The 20,273-nt window shown below is 38.4% G+C and overlaps 1 protein-coding gene and 1 long non-coding RNA gene across 7 annotated transcripts in view; one reads left to right on the top strand and one right to left on the bottom strand.

Annotated features, from left to right (window-relative positions):
* PHACTR1 (phosphatase and actin regulator 1) overlaps positions 1–20,273 on the top strand; it is a 504,607-nt gene that overhangs the window by 13,916 nt on the left and 470,418 nt on the right. For all 6 annotated transcript variants that reach the window (XM_044773220.2, XM_044773223.2, XM_044773218.2 and 3 more), the window contains one exon: positions 13,415–13,561. In XM_044773220.2, coding sequence (XP_044629155.1) covers positions 13,415–13,561 — 147 coding nt within the window. The remainder of the gene's footprint in view (positions 1–13,414; positions 13,562–20,273) is intronic.
* On the bottom strand, positions 4,266–13,789 carry LOC139045887 (uncharacterized). Its single transcript, XR_011505200.1, has 3 exons — positions 13,706–13,789; positions 9,358–9,556; positions 4,266–5,750 (listed from the first exon to the last, which is right to left on the bottom strand). It is a non-coding gene; the product is annotated as an uncharacterized lncRNA (long non-coding RNA).

Below are 20,273 nucleotides of genomic sequence, written 5' to 3'. Positions count from 1 at the left end.
CATCCTACCAGACAGATTTTTACATTAGCCCCGTATCCTATGCTAGCTCAATAATTTGGACACGCACACAGAAGTTGTGAAAGCAAATGAGTGAGAAAGGGATTCGCATTTGATGTGCCAGGGGCTTGGTTTAGTCCTGGAAAAAGAAATTTGTGAAGTACTTGTTATTATCCCCATTTTACAGACGAAGTAAATCCATGTTTCCAATAATCAAGTAATTTTCCAAGCTCACATATTCCCATTAGGAACAGAGCCACAATAATAATCCTGAACCTTTTGATTCTTCCCACCACATCTTGTAGCCCTATATTATATTGGTGACCGTGACAATACTAGGAAAGATGTGTGGGCACACATGGTTCATGCATTTCCACACATTCAAAGGCAGAATGTCTCAATACTACAAGATATAAATGTGGCAAGGGAGTCATCTTATGTAATTATAAACTTATTAAAGTGATTTTTTACCTTTTTTCTTGGGAAATTATCACTATGAAATGGGGGCTTTCTGTCCTGTAGGTTGAATTGCAGGGCCAGTGGGGGAGGGAGGGAGGCAGTCTTCTTATTATACTCCTAGCTCGTTTTTCCCTCTCAATGTAACACACAATAATTACAGAAAGTTTAGAAAACATAGACAAACAACAAAACTCAACTAGACTCATCACCTAAAAATAGATGCTCTTTCCAACCTGGTGCATATTACATTCTTTTTATACACATGGGCACACACTCACACAGACATATTCTTTTAACCTAAATCGAGCTCCTCAGATTTATTACCTTTAACTTTTCTCTGTCTTAATTTAAAAAGTAAATAAATTCTCATATCTGGGGGCAATCAATTCTAACTAATGTAGGCAATAATCAGGCACAGTTAAAAGAGAGAGGTCCACCACGCTTTGTTTTTGCCCGAAGGGTGACTTTGCCAGCTGGGTTGATGTGCTGGATCTGTTCTGCTGTTATTTACTAGACAGACTGTCTGACTAATACCCTGTGAGCTGATCGCTGTTATCAGCCCATCTGTAGACACAATAGACTGCAAACCAAATAACTACCAAATCCATACTGGGCAGGCCTTCCTCCTAGACACAGACCTTTAGAAGTGTTTGTGCTTTCCCCTCTCCACCACCACAATATGCTTTTATTCCTATTAGAGCCAGATATAGCACTTCATTATGTACCAAGAGCAAGTGCATAGATTTTTCTAATGTTTCATTTAGCGATATAATTCCTATAGTAATAGAAAATCCGAGCCAGAGGGACTTAATTCAACTGGCCCATTTTACAGGTGATAAAACTGAGGCTCAGGGAAGCAAAGAAAAGCAAAAATTTGTCATTAAATACCTAACATATACCAGATGCTATGCATGTCTATTTCATGCAAAATCACAAACTTAGGAGTTAGATATGCTTGTCCCACATATATAGGAAATTAAATCTTGGCAGAATCACACAACTATGAAGAGGTGGAGCCAGGATTCAAACCAGTCTTTCTGACTCAGCTTTCCCCTATAGCATTCTGCCTTTCTGGAAGCAGGTGACATCTAAACCAGACAGCCAGATAGTGGCGGACCGGGAGCTAGAACCCAGCCTCCTGCTGTCTAGTCTGATGCCCACATCTCTCCCTCCTATTGTTGCACATGGGGCTCAAATGGGATTCAAGCTTTTAAGAACACTTTGCAAGTGACCAAGTCCAGCACTTTGCCACACAAAGATATGCCCAAATACATGTCACCATTTTGTACAGTGAACACGAGTTAGAAATAGTAGCATCTTTAGATTTCAAATTATGTCATTAATTACAGCAACTACATTGAAAATCAGCTATGTAGAAAATACAAAATTATAATAAATAAGTTTTAACATTACCTGTACCATTAAACAAGATAGGAAAAGTGACTTGTGTCTCTTAGCCAGACATGTTCAAAATTTAAGTAATAGAAAGCTGTTAGGGCTTATGTCCAATTCAGTTCAACGTACCCAGCCCAAAGCACATTTTCCTTTTTTTCATCTAGCATGTTTTAACAGCCAGCCCCCAACCACGCTGCACAGTGTCTACTTTAAGAAGCTGAGAGGAAAGGAAGCAATGAACATTTGTTGCCCGCCTACCATTTGTCAGGCTCTGTGTTAGGTGTTTTACATTTATTATATAATGTTTTATCCTCCCAAGGCCCAGCAAGAGAGTTTATATATAAGGAAACTAAAGCTTGGAGCGCTCACTAACTTTTTTTCCAAGGTCTAATAAGCATTAAGCTTGGGAAATATGCCAAGGTTTAATTTCACAGCGACAGCCTTACTTGGAGCAGGCTAGTAATAATATTTTTAAAATAATAAATGTTTATTGGGAACTTCCTTTGCCAAAGACTTTATATAGATTATGTGTTTGATTCCTCATAGCAACCCTAAGATTTAGGTACTATGTAAGGCCCATCTTATAGATGCAAAGAGGTAAGTGACTTGTGTGAAATCATACAACTACTAAGTATGGAATTTGGGTACAAACTCAGGAAGGCTAACCTCACAGCCTGTGCTGTCAACCTTTATTTCACATTGTCTGGAAGGAAAATAATATCCACATTATTGTGTTTGTATATTAATATAAAGTGAAAATTACCAAGTGCCACAGGTGGACAGAGATAAAGAAAGAGGAAGATGCTGCATTCTCACAGTGGTGTTGAATTGAGGATGAGAATAAAAACATTCCAGCCAGAGACGATGGGCAGAGTTTGAAAGGCAAATATGAGGGGAAAGAGGAAAAGAAAGATTTTCTAGTGGAAAGATTTGTACTGTCATTTGATAACATTTTCTTAACTTTTGTTTGGATCTTCTGTCTTAAAATTAGCTAATTGAGTTGGGTTTTCTGGTAGACATAGATGGCATAAGCTTTCATGACTGATGCTCTGGGTCCATTGAGAACCCATGTGTATTACTTGTCTACTGCTGCATATCAAATTACCCCAAAACTTAGTGGCTTAAAACAACAAAAATTTATTATCTCACAGTTTCTGTAGGTCAGGAATTCGAGAGTGTATTAGCTGGATGGTTCTGGCAGCCTGTTCTGAGGTGGCAGCCAGGATGCTGGCCAGAGCTGCAGTCATCCAAAGGGGCTTTCAAGGTGGCTTATACAAGTGGTGCTTGGCAGGATGCCTCAGATCCTTGCCACGTGGTCCTCTCTGTAGGCTTCTCGGGTGTTCCTGTGACATTGCAGCTGGTTTCCTCCAGAGCAAGAAACCGAAAGAGAAAGCAAGGCAGAAGCCACAATGTATTTTATGACCTAGCCTTGGAAGTGATGCACCATCACTTCTACCATATTCTAGTGGTCACAGAGACCAAATCTGATCTAATGTGGGAGAGGACTACACAAGAGTGTGAATACCAAGAGTTGGGGACCATCTTGGAGGCTGAATATCACAACATGCAAGTGTTTATAGGAGCAGAAAAATTCAAAATAAATAGAGAACATGGCTCCTATACTTGAACAGGTTTTGCTAATATATCTCATATCATCAAGTGGCTTTTAAATTATGCACAATTTTACAGAAACCAAAACATAGTCCCTGTAGGGGAGAAGCCACTATGTCAATGTTAGGGTAGCTATTAAATAGTCTTGAATCTATCTTTGTCCAGGCATCAATTCAAGGAAAGCTAGATATTCAAGCCTTAAAGGAAGAGTCAGAACAAAGTCAATTTTAGACCCAGATCTTTTTTTTTTTTTTTTTGAGGAAGATTAGCCCTGAGCTAACATCTGCTGCCAATCCTCCTCTTTTCGCTAAGGAAGACTGGCCCTGAGCTAACATCCATGCCCATCTTCTTCTACTTTATGTGTGGGACACCTACCACAGCATGGCTTACCAAGTGGTGCCATGTCCGCACCCAGGATCAGAACCAGCAAACCCGGGGCGCTGAAGCAGAACGTGCTCACTTAACTGCTGCGCCACAGGGCCGGCCCCTAGACCCAGATTTTTTGGGGGAGCAGGGCTGTCCTGAATGCCCAGGCATGGAAACATCTCTTAAGGGAGCCACCACCACTGGGGTATGGCTGCATAAGTTGTAGACTTCACAATTCCATAATTCTACTCTCACAGACTACTGTGGGAATGGTGCACTCTTAAGTTGTGCAAAGTAAAAGACCTAAATTGGGGCCAATAGGAACACTGTGGAGCTGGAATACTTGGCAGCAATGGTAAAAGCAAGGCAGCCATCCCCTCTTGTTTGTGAATCCCACAAAATTAGCTAGATAGAAGAAATTAATATCAGAACTCTCTAGAGTGGACAGCTCCTTTAATGACAAATTTAAGCAGAGAGCACTAAGATGTACCAACAACAACTGCTCAGATTCTTGTTTCTCTAGCAAAGTATGCATATGTATGAAAAGAAAAATATCTCAGCAGCTACACACTAAATTTAGTTGTAATTAAAAAGTCCAAAAGCCTTTTTGGTATATTTTTGTTAAACCTATTTAAGATATGCAAGTTACTACTGCAATCTTGTTGGATTGTCATTTACATTTTGTATTTTCTACATGAATGATTTTCAATAGCATCACCATAATTAGTGAAATCATACTGGGTTTAATTGTGAGGTATACTTCTAACTCATGTTAAATATGCGAAACAGCAACATACATACTTCATCTATCCAACTCAGATTCTTAATCTGTTTGACTCTACTATGCCAGAATCAATTTTTTAACAAAAATTTAAAGACTTCTAGCATAAATGGAGGACAAATTACCCTTAAGATCAATACTGTAGTTACCCACAGCCTGCAGAGATACCTGACAATGATAAATTTTCAGAAAGATTTAAAGTAAGGATGGGCCATCATCTCTAATCCTTGGAAACTCTCCTAAATAGAAAGAAATAAACATGTTTTTACTGGTACTTTTTAACTTTTATTGGAAATAATTTTAAATTTATAGAAAAGTTGCAAAAATAAAATTGTTCAAAGAATACTTATGTACACTTTACTCAGATTCACCTACTGAAAAAATTTTACCCCACTTGCTTATCATTTGCTGGCTCTTGTCTCTATCAATCGATTGATCTATCCAGAGAAGAATGTAAAAGCATAAAGAGAGACAGCGAGGGGTGAGAAAGGGAGGGAGAAAGACAATATACGTGTGTGATTGTGTCTGTGTTTAGTTTTGTGTGTATATATACACACATAGTTTTTTCTGAACCATCGTGGCTCTTTATCCCTAATATTTAACTGTGCATTTTCTAAGAATAGGGATAGGATAATCTCTTCCAAAGCCACAGCACAGTTATCAACTGCAGTACTCTCACATCGATACTTTAATCTGCTCTTTGAATTTTAGTTTTGTCAGTTGATCCAAGAATGTCCTTTATAGCGCTTTTCCCTTGCAGGACAGGATCCAGTCTAGGGTCAGTTCAGTCTAAGATAAGGGTCCAATACACAGTCCAGTCTAGGGTCAGATATCTTTTGCCTTCTTTTATCTGGAAATTCCCACAGCCTTGATTTATCTTTTAGAATATCGGCAGTTTTTAAGAATACAATTCCCCGCCCCTGTTTTAATAGTCTATTTCTACTTTTGAGCTTGTCTGATGTTTCCTCACACTTCAACTAAGGCTATGCATTCCAGGCTGAAATATTCCAAAAATGACGCTATGTCTTTGTCTAGGTATCACATCCAGAGGCACCCAATGTCCATCTGTCGCTTATTGGTGGTGATCATTTTGATTGTCCAGCCAAGGTGTTGTCCAATTTCTCCCTTGAAACTAATAAATCTGTAGGAAGAAATTTTAAGATCATGAACATATCCTATTACTCATCAAAATTTCCCCGTAGACTTAGTAACCACTATTGGTTCTTACTTGATCTTTCCTATGATGGCTGCAAGATTGTGATTTTGTAACTCAGCACTCCGTCCACACTGACGCGCCAGCTCTCAGCAATCTGCTGTAAGCAAGAGCCCTCTGCCTTCCTGCACTTACTTATTTAGTTATTTATTATCATTTTTTATTCATTTATTATTTGTTATTAGGACTCATGAGTACATATTATTAATGATGTATCATTCATTAGTGAGCTTAATTGGTTTTTTGTGCTCAAATGGTCCCAGATTTGGCCAATACAAGCCCCTTCAGTCTGGCTCCTGTGTTCCTATGACATGCCTCCCTTTATTTGGGGGAATGCTGCTTTGTTTCTGGCATGACAAGAAGCCCGCTGTCATTATTCTTTCTTTGTCCCTTAAGTACATTTCCACTTTAGTTATTTGCTGTTGCTTTTAATGCAGCACAGAATGCTAGGAGCAGGAATTTTAAAAGATCATGGTTATAAGGGGTAGATATGATGATAACCTAAAATAAGGCTAAGAAAGAAAAAAAAACCTACAGAATTTTGGCATAGTAGAATGTTGATATTCACAAAGATGGCCCAAGTCACTAAGAAATTATTTTAATTAATCAAATCAAATTACTTGTTATTAATAGTGTGGTTCTGTAAACATTTTGTATTTAAATGCAATAATTCTCAAATTTATTTTTGAATCTTAATAAATTGGAAGGTTTTTTACTGTTAACAAAGAGCTTTTACATTTATTTTCAAATTGATAATGGTTGGTATGAAATAGCTATGATAAATCACATACTATGATATTTTTTATATCAGGATATATTTGTTTATAAGAATGATGTAACAGTCTTACTTCTAAATGTGAGGCTATTGGTAGCTGGAAAAGTGTTATTAAAGTAAGCATAACTCTGTGAGCTGCAAGCTTTTTAAAATTTATTTTTTGTGGCATATAACTTACGTAGAGTGATGTACGCAAATATAAAATGTATATCTTGATGAACTTTTATGAAGGTAATCATCTTTTCTCAAAGGCATAACCACCACTCAGATCAAGATACAAAACATTTCCTACATCCCAAATGATTTCTTTGTTCTCCCTCCAAGACAATATCTTCTAGTCAACCTTTTATTGCCATATCTTAGCTTTGCTTTTTCTTGAACTTCATATAAAGGGAATATATACATAATCATACACTATATATTCTTTTAGGTCTGGCTTCTTTTGTTCCACATTTTTCCAATGAGACTCATCCCTGTTGTTGCTTGTAGCAATAGTTTGTTCTTCTTCATTTCTGTGTAGTATGACTCTGCAGGAAGACATTAGAATCATTTCTATACATTTTCTTGTTGATGCCATTTGGGTTGTTTCCAGTTTGGGGCCATTATGAATAAATCTGCCATGGAAGGCTTGTCCATGTCATAGGGTATATGTATGTTTACCTACGTTATGCAGAGCGCGTATACACAGTTTTCCACAGTGTTTCTACAAGTTTACATTCCCACCAGAAATGTACAAGGGCTCCAATTCCTCCACATCCTCACTAATACTGGCATTGAATGCTTTTTACATTTTAGTCACATTGGTGCATGTATAATGATATCTCATAGATGTTTTTATTTGAATTTACCTTTAAGTAATGATGCTCAGCATCTTTTCTTATGCTGATTGGACATTTGGATATCTTCTTTTTGTGAAGTGCCTATTCAAAACTTTTGTACAATTTTCTTTAAATATGAGTTTAGTTGTCTGTCTTTTCATTATTGTTTTAGAAGTTCTTTATATATTCTGGTTACTAGTTCTTTGTCATTCATAAAATTGAAAATATCTTCTCCTGGTCTTTGTGGCTTGCCTTTCTACTCTCCTAATGAGGTCTTTTCTCTTTTTAAAAAGAGTGCACAAAGTTTAGTTTTACTAAGTTGTTGACTATCTGAGCATAAAGATGTTTGCAGTATTCTCTAATTATCCATTTAATGGATTTAGGGTCTATAGTGATTGCCCGCATTTGATTCCTGATATTGGTGTTTTGTATCTTCTCTATTTTTAATTTTGTTAGTCTTGCTAGAGGTTAATCAATTTTATTGATATTTTTGGAAGAATGAGATTTTTTTCATTTATTTTTCTATTGCTTTCAATTTCATTGACTTCTGCTCTTACCTTTATTTGTTCCTTCCTTCTGCTTGCTTTAAGTTAATTTTTCCCTTCCTTTTCTAAGTTCCTGAGGTAAGAACTTAGATCATTGATGTGAGAGCTTTCTTCTTCTCTAATGTAAACATTTAGTGCTATAAATTTCCCTATCGGCACCATTTTAGCTGCATCTCACATATTTTGGTATGTTGCATTTTTAATTAAGTCTTGTGATGAACAGAAGTTCTTAATTTTAATGGCATCAACGTGCCTATTTATTCTTTTATGGTTAGTGCTTTTCACGTCCTGTTTAAAAATCTTTGCTGAGGTCATAAATATTCTTCTATGAAAAAATTTTCCTGTAGAAACTGTATTGTTTACTTTTCACACTTAGGTCCGTGATCCATTTGGAATTGAATTTTGTGTATGGTGTAAGGTAGGGATCAAAGTTTATTTTCTGCTACCATATGGATATTCAAATGGTCAAGCATTATTTTTGGAAAGTTTATCTTTTCCCCACAATAGTGCAGTGGGCCTCTTTTCACAGTCAGGTGACTGTTAATATATGGGCCTGTTTTCAGATTCTCTGTTCTCTTCCATTGGTCTATTTATCTTACTTTGTTTTTGAATTCTATACCTTTACAATAAATCTTGATATCTTCTGTAAATCTTTTCTTATTTGTCAAGATTTTCCTGTCCCTTTGAATTTTCAAATATTTTAGAATCAGCTTGTCAAATTAAAAAAAATCTATACTTGTGATTGGAATTTCATTGAACCTATAGGTCATTTTGAAGAAGCTGATGTCTTTACAATAGTGTGTCTTTCAATCCATGAGCATTGTATATTCACCCCACTCACCATTTATTTAGGTCTTCTTAATTTCTTTCAGGAATGTTTTGTAGTTTTTCTTGTAGAAGTCTTACTCGTCTTTTGTTAGATATATTCATAGGCATTTAATGGTTTTGATGCTGTTGTAAATGGTCCTTTTTAGTTACATTTTCTAATTTTGCTAGTGTATAGAAACTAAATTGATATTTTATACTGCTATTGCATCCAATGACATTATAAAATTCAATTATTATTTCTAATAGTCTGGATTCTTGTGGATTCTGTATGTAACAATCATAATGTATATGACTAATCACAATTTTATTCTTGTTTTCCAATCATTATAACTTTTAAATTTCTTTTACTTACCTTATTGCCCTGAATAAGACTTCCAGTATAATGTTGAATACAAGTGATAGAGTGAATAAGAAGCTTGTTGAAAATCTAGATATCCTCAAAGTTCAATAGGTCCAGGTTGGGTGCCTGGAAAAATCTACATTTTAACCAGTATTCCAAGAGATATTGATATAGGGGTGTCCTAGAAACACAATTTGAGTAATACTTTTAAAAGATAAATTTTACTCACCTAAAGAGTTTTTCAAATAGGATGGAATTTGCACTCTTCTTTCTTCCTCCCCTTCTCACATCCATCCTCTTCTATGCCTGAGATGGATGTATCAAATGGTGTTTTTTTGAGCACTCTATTGTGCTACTTCTCTTTCTCTGGCTCTAGCTCTGGGTAGAACAAGCATGTAAGGGTCTTCAGTGTTAAAACATTGACTGATCTTAGAAAAGAAAAGAAAAAAAAACAGCCCTTATCCTGAGTCAGCAATCATATTCAAAAAGAAGCAATCTTTTAAAAAATATAACAAACTGTATTTGGAAGTTTTTGAGGTCACAGTTGAATTAAAACCTTCCTATACACACACCCACATCCGCACTTGCACATACACAAACAGTCATATGGGTGTCGCCACATGATGGAAACAGTATGAGAAAAAAAGAAACAGATCCTAAAGGATGCACAGTTACGTAAAATTGACTTGAATAATATGAAATCACTTGAAAGAAGTATGGATACCATGTGGTTTCCTAAATATGATTGGTTATGAATTAAAGGAACAGTGTATTTTCTTAGATTTTGGGACAAAATATGCCATGGATATTTATGGAAAGAAGTAGAGATACAAGAATAGCTGCAAATACTCAAAGAGTACTAGAGCTATGCAGGGCCTTAACATCATGTTACTGACCCTTGCATTCTCATAGCTGAAGTGACTGCAACCCATGCTGGTAGAGTGAGTGACTTGCGCAATGTTACTTGGGGAGGTAGTGGTACTCACTGGGAGCAGAGTACTGGGAAGACTGGGAGCAGCCCCCACCATCCCTGATTCCCACCTCAGGGCTCTTCCCTTGATGTCACTTAGTCAGATGTTTTATGATAAGAAGTCATGTATGTGAAAAGAATCCCAGAAAATAAAGAACGTGGAAAGCTTGGGACAAGCCCACAAAAGCGAATCCTTCATGCAGGATAAGAGGGAGATACATGAAAGGGGACTGACCTTGTAAGGGAATTGTTAGAAAGAACTAAGAAGGATGTGAGAAAAAAGAGGCAAAGTGAGAAGAGAATGAGAAAAAAATAGATGAGACAAAGGAGACAGTAAATTAGGGAAACCGAAAAATGGGAAATAATCAGAAATAAAAATGTGATAACACAATTCAAGAACATGAAGAGAGACATAGTATTTTTGTCATTTTTGTCAAAAGTATATCTATCTAGAACTATTTCAATAATAAAAATAGTCCATAATGAAATAATATGAAAGTGCATTTAAACTCCTTTAAAAAAAGAAGATAAACCTAAAGTGGTAGCAATATTAAGTTCCAAATCTTCTGAAATGTTGAATGAATGAGAAACAAAAATTCAAAGATGTAAATCTCCATATCAAGAACTGTTAATATATAAAATCAAAGAAACACAAGAAAAGTTAAGGCTCGGTATTCCTTCAAACAACTTTATTGGCTTTTTTAGAGACATGGCTGATGAATGAAAATACAAGGGGGTGGGGAATCCCAAACATTCTGAACAACTAAATAACACTGCATTAATTCAAAGAGAGGTATAATTTTTACAGTATTCAGAATTGTGTGAGTTTATTTCCCTACTTTTGTGCTTCCCTAAGAGGCTGAACCTAAATGTTATAATCAAAATATTGGTTGGCAGCCTGATTAGTCATCTACAAGCATTAACTTTCATGGTTCATTTGATGAGCCAAATGCCCCTGTTGTGCCTCCTGGGATAGGAGACATCCATTTTTTTAATCTATATTTAACAGAGATAAATGGAACATAATAATGAGGCAAATGTCATAGGAAAGTGAATTGAAAATGTGGCTAGTCAACCAAATATATATGCTTAGCAATCAATGTATTGGTTAAGAACACAGGATTTGAAGTCAGGCAGACATGGATTTGGTCTCTAATTTAGCTACTCATTCATTATGTAACCTTCCTTCACTTCTTTGTTCTCTTCTCTCCTTCCTCCCTCCCTCCCTCTCCCCTCCTCCTCTCTTCTTTGACTCAAAAATGTCTGTACTGGGTTCATGCCATAGACTAGTGGCCAGCTATCTTACATTCCTGAAGGAGAATATGGAAAGTTTATAGGGAAGAAATTTGTGGCGTGCAATACAAACAAAGGTGCAGATGCAGAAAGGAGCCAGACTTCTTGGGTTAATTCTGAGCAGACTAGAGGTAAAAAATGGGAGATGAGTTCAGAAAGACAGGTTAAAGTCAAACAGGGAAGGGCCGTGAATGCCAGGATAAGCAATTTCAAATTAACATGCAGAAAATTGGCTAACAATTAGAAATTAAGCGGTTAGGGAAGTAGTGTAGTATAAGAAGGCTAAAGGAGGAGATTATTTCAAGAAGGATAGATTGCTACGTACTTCAAAGAAGCAAAGAAAGAAATGGATTTAGCTGTTAGAAGGATGTTGATGACCTTTAAAATAACTTTGGTTGAGTGGTGGGGATAGAAACCAGTGGTAGGGATGAAAGGAGGGAATTGAGAATGAAAAGAATGGAGCCTGTGGGGCCAAGAGTTCCAGGGGCAGGTTAAACAGAATGGGAAGAAAATAGTATGATAGAGACTGAAGAAACAGCAAGGCCAAGGGCAGAGATATTTTTTCCCAAGATGAAGAGTGACTACCTACAGGTGAAATAAGAGACCAATATAGAGAGACTGAAGATTCTAGGGTGCAAGAATGCAAGATCAGAGTTAGAACTGACAGCTGAAGTGGAGAGTGAAGTCTTGCAGCGCCCGGGCAGCACCTCTTCCTCTGAGATTGAAGGGCATGACTTGACACTGAGATTTCCTTTGTAGCAGGAAGGGAATCAAGGTAACATTTATGTGGTTACTCCAGGTGGGCTCTTATTAGAAAGAAGAGTGGCAACATCAGGCCACAAAAAGACCAAGTGCCTGAAGCTGGAGAAAGACAAACATAAAAGAGGTTAACCCATCAATAGATTCAGTAGGAGCATCAAACCATTCTGATTCACACTCCAGAAACCTTTCTAGGTTCTTCTGCTGTATAACATGGGCAGGTTGCAGTGCCAACATTCAAAGAAATGTAAAATTCCCTTGATCTTCACTTCTCCTTCGGAAACAATGGTACAGGGTCATAGAGACTACTAGTCCAATCCAAAGATGATTATTTGTGCTCTAAGTCATCAAATAAAGAGAGAGTTGAAGGTTAAAATGAATGGGTATTTATGTAGAGATAAACACATCCGAGAAGTTGGTGGTTGTAAAAGAGGGCCGCCCAAGTCGTGTGAATATGCCTGGTCTACATTCAAAATATGGACTCTTAGCAAATTTACTCCCAAACTGCTCCCAAACTTGTATATGCTTTTGCTCTGCCCTCACCTCTCAGGCAAGCTCTCAAAAGAGCTTCTGAGGCTTTCTCATCTGATTCCATCTCTATCTGAGCTCCAGGTTGGGCAAAAGGGAGCAAAGGGGTACCATGGGTGCAGTGCCCTCCTCCATGACCAGCTGGGTCTAGGCTTGCACCTCAGGAGTAATCACTACAAGCAAGGAAAGCTGAAGCTGGGATATCTGGCCAGGCATCTTCAGACTAGGGAATCCTGTGGGTTAAGGAGACCCTAGTGCCTGCTTGAAGAGCAGAGTAAGTGCGTTTGGCGGGAGAGGGCACAGTGCTGACTGGGCATTTTGCTTTGGAGTCTTCCCTTTCGCATTAGCCTATCTGTGCCAAGAGCTGAAAACTGGGGCTGCGGGCAGGAGGCGGCGTGTCAGTTGAGAGTACTGACCCGTTGGCCCTGTGGCTGGGAGAGGAGTTAGGGGAGCCCTGGGCGCAAGCCGGGGATAGCCTGATCTCTGCTCCAGTCCACGAATCCTTAACGGATTTTCTTTCTCTCCCTTCACCCTTTTCTCTCCTTTGCTCTCTTTCTTTCTCTCTCCCACTTTTTTCCTTTTTCCCTCTCTTTTCCCCCTCCCTCCCCGTCCCCTTTCCCTTCCTCTCCCATCCCCCTCTCCCCTCCCCCTTTCCATGTGTGTGAGCCTCTTCCTTTCCCCTCCTCCCCTTTTCCGCCTCTCTCCCTCTCTCTCTCCATCTCCTTCTCCCTCTCAGCTCGCCGGGCGACCCTGCTCCTGCCTCCCACATTAATGGCGGCATCTTCGGAGGATGATATAGACCGGCGGCCCATCAGAAGAGTCCGCTCCAAGAGTGACACGCCGTACCTCGCGGAGGCCAGGATCTCCTTTAACCTGGGGGCAGGTAACGACGACCCTCCTGCCTTGCTCTCTCTCCCCTACCCTGCTTCCTTCCCTTCCTTCCTTCCTTGCCAGCTGGCTCAACCCCCCGCCCCTCCTTTGGTCTCCCCCTCCCGGCAGTGCCCTCCCCTCCCGCCCCCTTTCCTACCCAGCCGGGCGCCGGGCGCTCGCTCACTCGCTCTCTTTGTGTCGCCGTGTAAGGAGTGTGTGTGTGTGTGCGCGCGCGCGTGTGTGTGTTGCGGAGGTGGGGGAGGGTAGTGCGTGGAGCCCTACATCCGCCCAGGAGTCACACGCGAGCTTTCCCTTTCCGTGAAGAGAAGAAAGTGTTGTCACTGATAACAATGATCAGAGGAATAACCAAGAGCTGGGTCAGGATGCAAGTGCGCTGCCTGTGGGCGGAGGGTCTGGCAAGGCTCAGCTGGTGAGGTTTGCTGGCTGGGCTACTACTGGGTGGAACTTGTTGGTGACATTCAGACTCTGGTGATTTTCTGGGTTCATACCACTGCGGTGTTGGAGTGAGGAGAAGGGGTGGGGTTGATAGCTGGGAACAGGACCTTTTCCTGGCACCAAGCAGTTGGCGACCATAGTGATGATAATAATAATAACATGGTCTACAGGATACATGTTACATGATTTGACGCTGTCACTGGAACTGGTGCCCAAAGTGGCTCAGATGGAATTAAGCAAAAAGGGTAACTGAGGTAGAGGAGGGAGGGATGGAAGAAGAGAGGAGGATAGAGAGTAAAGAAGGAAGGGAGAAAGGGAGAGAGGGAAGGTGGGAGAGATGGAGGGAGGAGAAGGAAGGAAGGAGAAAACTGACGGATTCAAAGAGTCAAATTGCTTCAGCTGCTACCTCTTAGGGCTACCTGATAAGAAGCACCCAGTGTCTGCTGTCCCCACCACTGCTGCTGTGCCAGATTCACAGGCTGACCTCAGCTCCTGTTACCAGTAGGGTCACTGTCACTGGGAGGAAGTTGCTCACCACTAACTTCACAAGCTGCCTTTTCTGAATGACTCCTATACCTCCACCCTAGCTTGTGTATCTTCCTTTCTAGCATCCCTTAGTATTTTAGCAACTCCAATGCAAAAAGAGTGAGGGCATTTTCCTGAAGACCCTCCTTCAATATAAGTTTAAAAAGCAGACGATACCTTTTTCTTTAGGGAATTAAACCCTTGAAAATGGAACTGAATCAAACAAAGAGTGTGTGTATTTATGTTGGAGCAAAAAGAACCTTTGAATGATAAGTATTGCATACACTATCAAGAAGTTTGGACAAAAGAGAAAATTCTGCATAGAGAAACAAGATGCATTGACTAAAACAACCATATCTTTATGACTGGAAGAATGGCAACTGAACGGGTCAAAGTGGCCAAGTTCCTTGGAGTGTAATTTTCCTGTGTTTGTGATTTCGATTTTTTAATCATATGCTTCCTTGTCACTCCTGAAATGTTTGTTTCTGGATTTGGAGGTGGGGAAAAGAGGACTTTATTGGGGGAAGCTTATTGGGGGCAGTTTTTGTGGCATGTTGTAATAGCCTATGGTCTCACTTTGGAACACTTAATCCTCCGCTCATATGTTCCAGATTCAGGATATGGTTGTGAGGGGTCTTGGAAAGGACTGAGAAGAGTCTCTTTTAGGACCAAGATTGTTTTCCCACCCAGCGATATTAGCAATTAGTCCACTGACCCCTTTGCTATCAAACTCTGGTATATTCCCTAAGTGTCTTTGGCTTAGCACAGGAGGAAACAAGCCAAAGCAGCAGTTAGTAAAGGTTGCTTACTTTCTGCTAGTACTTTTACAACAAGATAATAAAATAAAGCACTAAAAAAGAATTTCAAGTTTCAGCTACTACTGAGTTACATTGAGCTATTTTGCCACCAGATTAAATCCAGTGACTTGCAATCTTTTATTCTGGTTAAATTGCTCTGGAGGTCAATTAAAAGACTTTTCAGACAGGACTTGTGCCCTTTCATCTGGAAATAAACAAGCCAAACAAGCTCCCAGTCCCTTCTATATGTCCCTTATAATACCCCTAAAAGCAAGGTGTCAAGAAAGACGCCAGTGAGAAAGAGAAATGCGGTGGAGAGGATGTTGGTCCAGGAGGGAGGGCTGTCACAGTGGGCTCTGTTCCGCGGTTAGGGGAGCTGTCCTTCTCGGTGGTGCTGAAACGAAAGACTGTGTGACTGAGACGTGACTGTAAGCAGGGCAGCAGAGGGAGGGGTGCTCAGTTCCTCTCTGTGATGGAATCCTAGAGAAAAAGCAAAAGATCTGGCCACCGAAAACTTTTCTTTCCCTGCACACCTACATTTGCTGCCTGTTTACTACGCCTCCCGCCTACTGCTTCACTGCTCAAATCGGGCAGTTTTGCTCTAATTTTGCAACGGCTGCTCACTCCTGGGTCTTTGTTTATTTTCCAGCTGGTTTCTGGTTGCTTTCCTGACGTAGTAAGATCTCCTCGCAGATGTGCCTTTCCCCCGAGTTTAAGAGTAATTGTAACCCCTAGTTTAAAAAGCAAGCAGCCTTGTTTATCTCCTTGAGCAGCAAGTTGTAATTAAATGATTAGTGCTGTTATCAGCGTTGCTGAACAGAGAAGCCTGTACACTCCGGATAAATTACATAATTTGGGCATAGAGTGAATTTTGTTTGTCTCTTAAAAACAATTTATAGACAATTAAGCAAGGAAGCTTTCCTCTGCCCTTTCTTCCCATTCCTCTCCTACCCCCAAATAGTCAATTGTTACTTACTCTTTCCAGAGAAATTCTTTATTGGTTTAAATTATTTATGTTTAATATTTGCTTTCCCAAACCCACTCATTATATATAAGTCCATGTCTAATATTTTGCTTAATAATGCTTCAAGGAAATAAATATACATATATTCATTTTACTTGGATATCAAGAAATCATTTTGGTACCAAGTCCCTTAAACTAATCTGTACAGTCGCCAAATAAAGTGCACTGGGCATTTTGAATACTTATGAAATACTTAAGCATTCCTTCAGCTACATCCTGTCCCTGATGGTCCTTAATAGTATCATTTCAGAAATGACTCCAAAGCTTGAGTGAAGGATATACTTATTCACCTACAGTCCCATGTCAAAGAATAGTACCAAAATGTGAATCTTTCGTCACTTTATGAAGATGCTAATTTCAAGGATCAGCGTCAATTAAGAGAGGAGAGAACAGAAATTTTCTAACAATGACTTTTACTTTCCTAAAGGAGCCCCTTTTGTAGGTGTTTAACTTCTATTTAGCATTTAGTATATTATGCAAACATTAATAGATGATTGTTTGCTGAAGATAGTATAAATGCTGGAGAAAATTAAGCCAATATATTTGCTGAAAGTTTCCCAGACACATCAGACTTCATTTAAAAGATTGGAAGAGCTTTTTTTCCTGAGAAATTCAGATGTGTTAAAAGGACATTGTGTAATGGAAGAGTATGTTCACACTCTTAGTAGCAAGTGTTTCTAATTGTGTTCTCACTTAGTAATGAACATCACTGACATTTAGCTTGTAAGAACTTACCCTGCCTTATGAAGTCATTCATTCACTGCATTGAAGTGAATGCAATGAAAAATTGCAGCTCATCTGGTAGATATTTTCCTATGGGCTAGTGTATTCTATCTACGTTTATATTGACAGTGTATAGAACAGTGTTTGATTCATAGAAGGTGCTGAAACTGAAAGGTTCTCTGTCATTACACAGTAAAATAAATGAAAGCACTAAGATAAATAGAAGATTTAAGCACATCTAAAATTTCTCAAAGGGATGTCAGAAGAAGGAAAGCTGGTCATCCTGATGATTTAGGATTGTTTAAAACACAAAACCAATATTGGGCACTATTGAGAAGAGTAGGTACTTCTCTAATCACAAGGAGGTTTAACCTTTCTTGACATTTCAGAATTGCTTCATATGGAGGAGATTTTTAAATTAATAGTATGGTCAACCCCAGAATACTTATCCTCTTTGGAAGGCTGAGATCTGTTTTAGTTCCTGATATCACCCAAAGGTAGCTATTTCTGACTTCCTTTGGTCTCCTCCACTCGTTCAGGTCTGGAAGCTAATGGCAGTCAAAATTGGCTTGCTCTGGCTACTTATAAGAATGAATGGGTCAGCCAAATTGTTATAAACTGGTCTCAAGAGGTCTCTTTCCTACCTTTCTTGAGGAGAGAGACCTTTATCCCTTAGCTAAATTATGAAGGCCCATAATACTGAGAAGTGACAGCCCAGCATGTGCTATCATCACTTAGCAATGAGAACTGTCCCTAGGCAAAATTGCTAATATTGCCATGCTGAATCAATTGTTTCACCAATCTAAAGGTCTTGGTAAGCATCCTCCTTCGCTCTTATACTGAAGAACACCAGTGTATCCCTCACAATATTTTTTGCTACTGATTTCAAAGTGAAGGTAGATCATATGGGTGTGGCTTCTATTTGGCGGGCCCCAAATCTCCTTTAAAATATTGCTTCTCACATTCAGGAGCCAGAATCCTAGTGACCGACCACGTAGCTGGCCAGGATCCTCTATTGTGGGACTCTCTGAGGGTCTACCCTCCTTCTGTGCCATTGTTAAAGCTAGCTAACCTGGTAATCTCATTTTGTCATGCATTAAGGTGGTACTGATGAAGACATCTCCAGATAATATACATAATATAAACAAGGTACAGGAAAGTAAGTAATGAACACTCTGAGGAAATGGGAAGTCCTTTGCCATAAATATTTAACTTGGCTGCTTACAATGTCATTGTTTCAGCAATTCATACATTTATGAGACAATTCAAACACAAAATCTGTGTTGCCTGGTTAAATTTTCTTAGGATCTTTCGTCTGGGCATTATTAACTTTTTTAACATCTAAGTATTATATTTACTATTATCTTATCACTAAATGGTAAGTTACTTGTTTGGCTTGCCTGTATATGTCCGTATATTTTAATTTCATGGAAGACCATGGAGGTGTGTTTTATATGAAAAATATGGATGAAGAGTCAGAAGAACGTGATTCTAATGCATCTCCTCCTCTAAGATCATGAGCAAGTCACTTAACCTTTCTGGGCTTGATTCACTCAGCTCTAAGATGAGGGATTTAGATTTAAAAATCTCTAAAGTCCTATCCAATCTAAAAATTTTGTATGAATGACTGGTACATCTAACTCTAGTGTACTATCAGATACATACTATACCACTGATTTTACATATAGTCTTATTTATTATATAAAACATATACAGTAGCATAATTACAATAATAATTAAAATATTTTATCACAGCTAAGCTATGAAAATAAGTTGAATTAAAAGAAAAATTAATATGTGTAGTAAGAATTTAATAAGTTATTAATAATAATTAATAATATGTTAGAAGGCATATTTATACACACCATATTCATTAAAATGTTTTTAGTTTGAATATTCAAAGATCAGAATCTTTAACACAGTTGATGCTCCATAAGTGTTTGTTGTATGATTGAATGAGGTATTGGAGAAATCTTAGCAATAAATGAAGAGTAAGGAAGGGAAATATTAATCCAGTTCCCAATTGGCGTTTTAAGTCTTTTCACCTATTCTCTTTTATAATTAAAATGAAGTGGGTATATAAGATCTATATTTTCCCTTTATTCTTTTAAATGACCAGGGAAGGTGAATATGTCTGCAGACTAGCTAAATGGCAGGATTCAATCAAGCTGCAGTGTATCCCTTTGGATTTCACAGATAGAATAATCCTAACTTCTAGGCACTGACTGTAAACTTGGCCACAAACTACGAAGAATTTTTTTCCTTTTTCTTCACAGGCATATAAGTTGACAGGAGCAAACAAACTGTTGATCAGAATAAGCGCAGCAAAGGGACGTTGATACATTTTCATAAATACATTTTAATACTAAGCAAAAATATCTAAAACCTATTTGTGTAGTTGCCTTTGATGTATGCAACTTCAATTCATGGTCACTATTTGTTGTACAAGTAAAAGTTAAAATTCAAGTGGGAAGAGAAGATAATTTGAAGAGCTAATTATTTTTCTCCTTGACTTAATAAGGTGAAAAAGGGGACATACATCATAGCCATCGTGTTATGTTATGTAAACAAAAGAGGGCTTGAAAGAACAATTAATAGATATAACATTTTTCTCATCTTATGATACAAGAAGAACTCTAGCATTTTCATATTTTGTTTCATCACTCTCTCTACCCACTTTGCTAGGTGATAAACTAGATGTGATTTCAGGGGGGAAAAAGGTGGGCCATGCTGACATTTTAATTGATTTAATTTACAGGTCTTTTATGAAATGAAGGAAAGTTAAATAAAAGACAAAGTCAATTTTCTGGTCTTATTGAATGATGATGGATTCTCATGACTTTCTACACAGGTTATCGGAGGACAACAGGAATAATCTCATGCTAGCAATGATTTCACATTTATAAAGGCAAGTGTTGTGTAAAAGCCTGTAGGTTTCCCATTGATCTTTTCTGCTGCATTTGTATACCCTAAACTAACAATTCAGCAGCAGAATCTTTGAATAGTAAATACTGGGACTGTAATTGTAGACATGAGGATTCAATATATATCATGATCTTGAAACTATACTGAGCTTTATCAATGTGATCATTTATTATTTATAAACATCAAGAGCCCATTATTTCTGGATCTCTACTAATCAAATGACAATAAGTAGGTTTAGTACTCAATCACGGTTTAATCAAAAGTATAGAAAGAGC

The sequence above is a fragment of the Equus asinus genome, chromosome 8 (assembly GCF_041296235.1).
Source record: "Equus asinus isolate D_3611 breed Donkey chromosome 8, EquAss-T2T_v2, whole genome shotgun sequence".
Lineage (NCBI taxonomy): Eukaryota > Metazoa > Chordata > Mammalia > Perissodactyla > Equidae > Equus > Equus asinus.
Note: the sequence above shows the minus strand (reverse complement) of the source record. Positions and strands in the feature narration are given on the sequence as shown.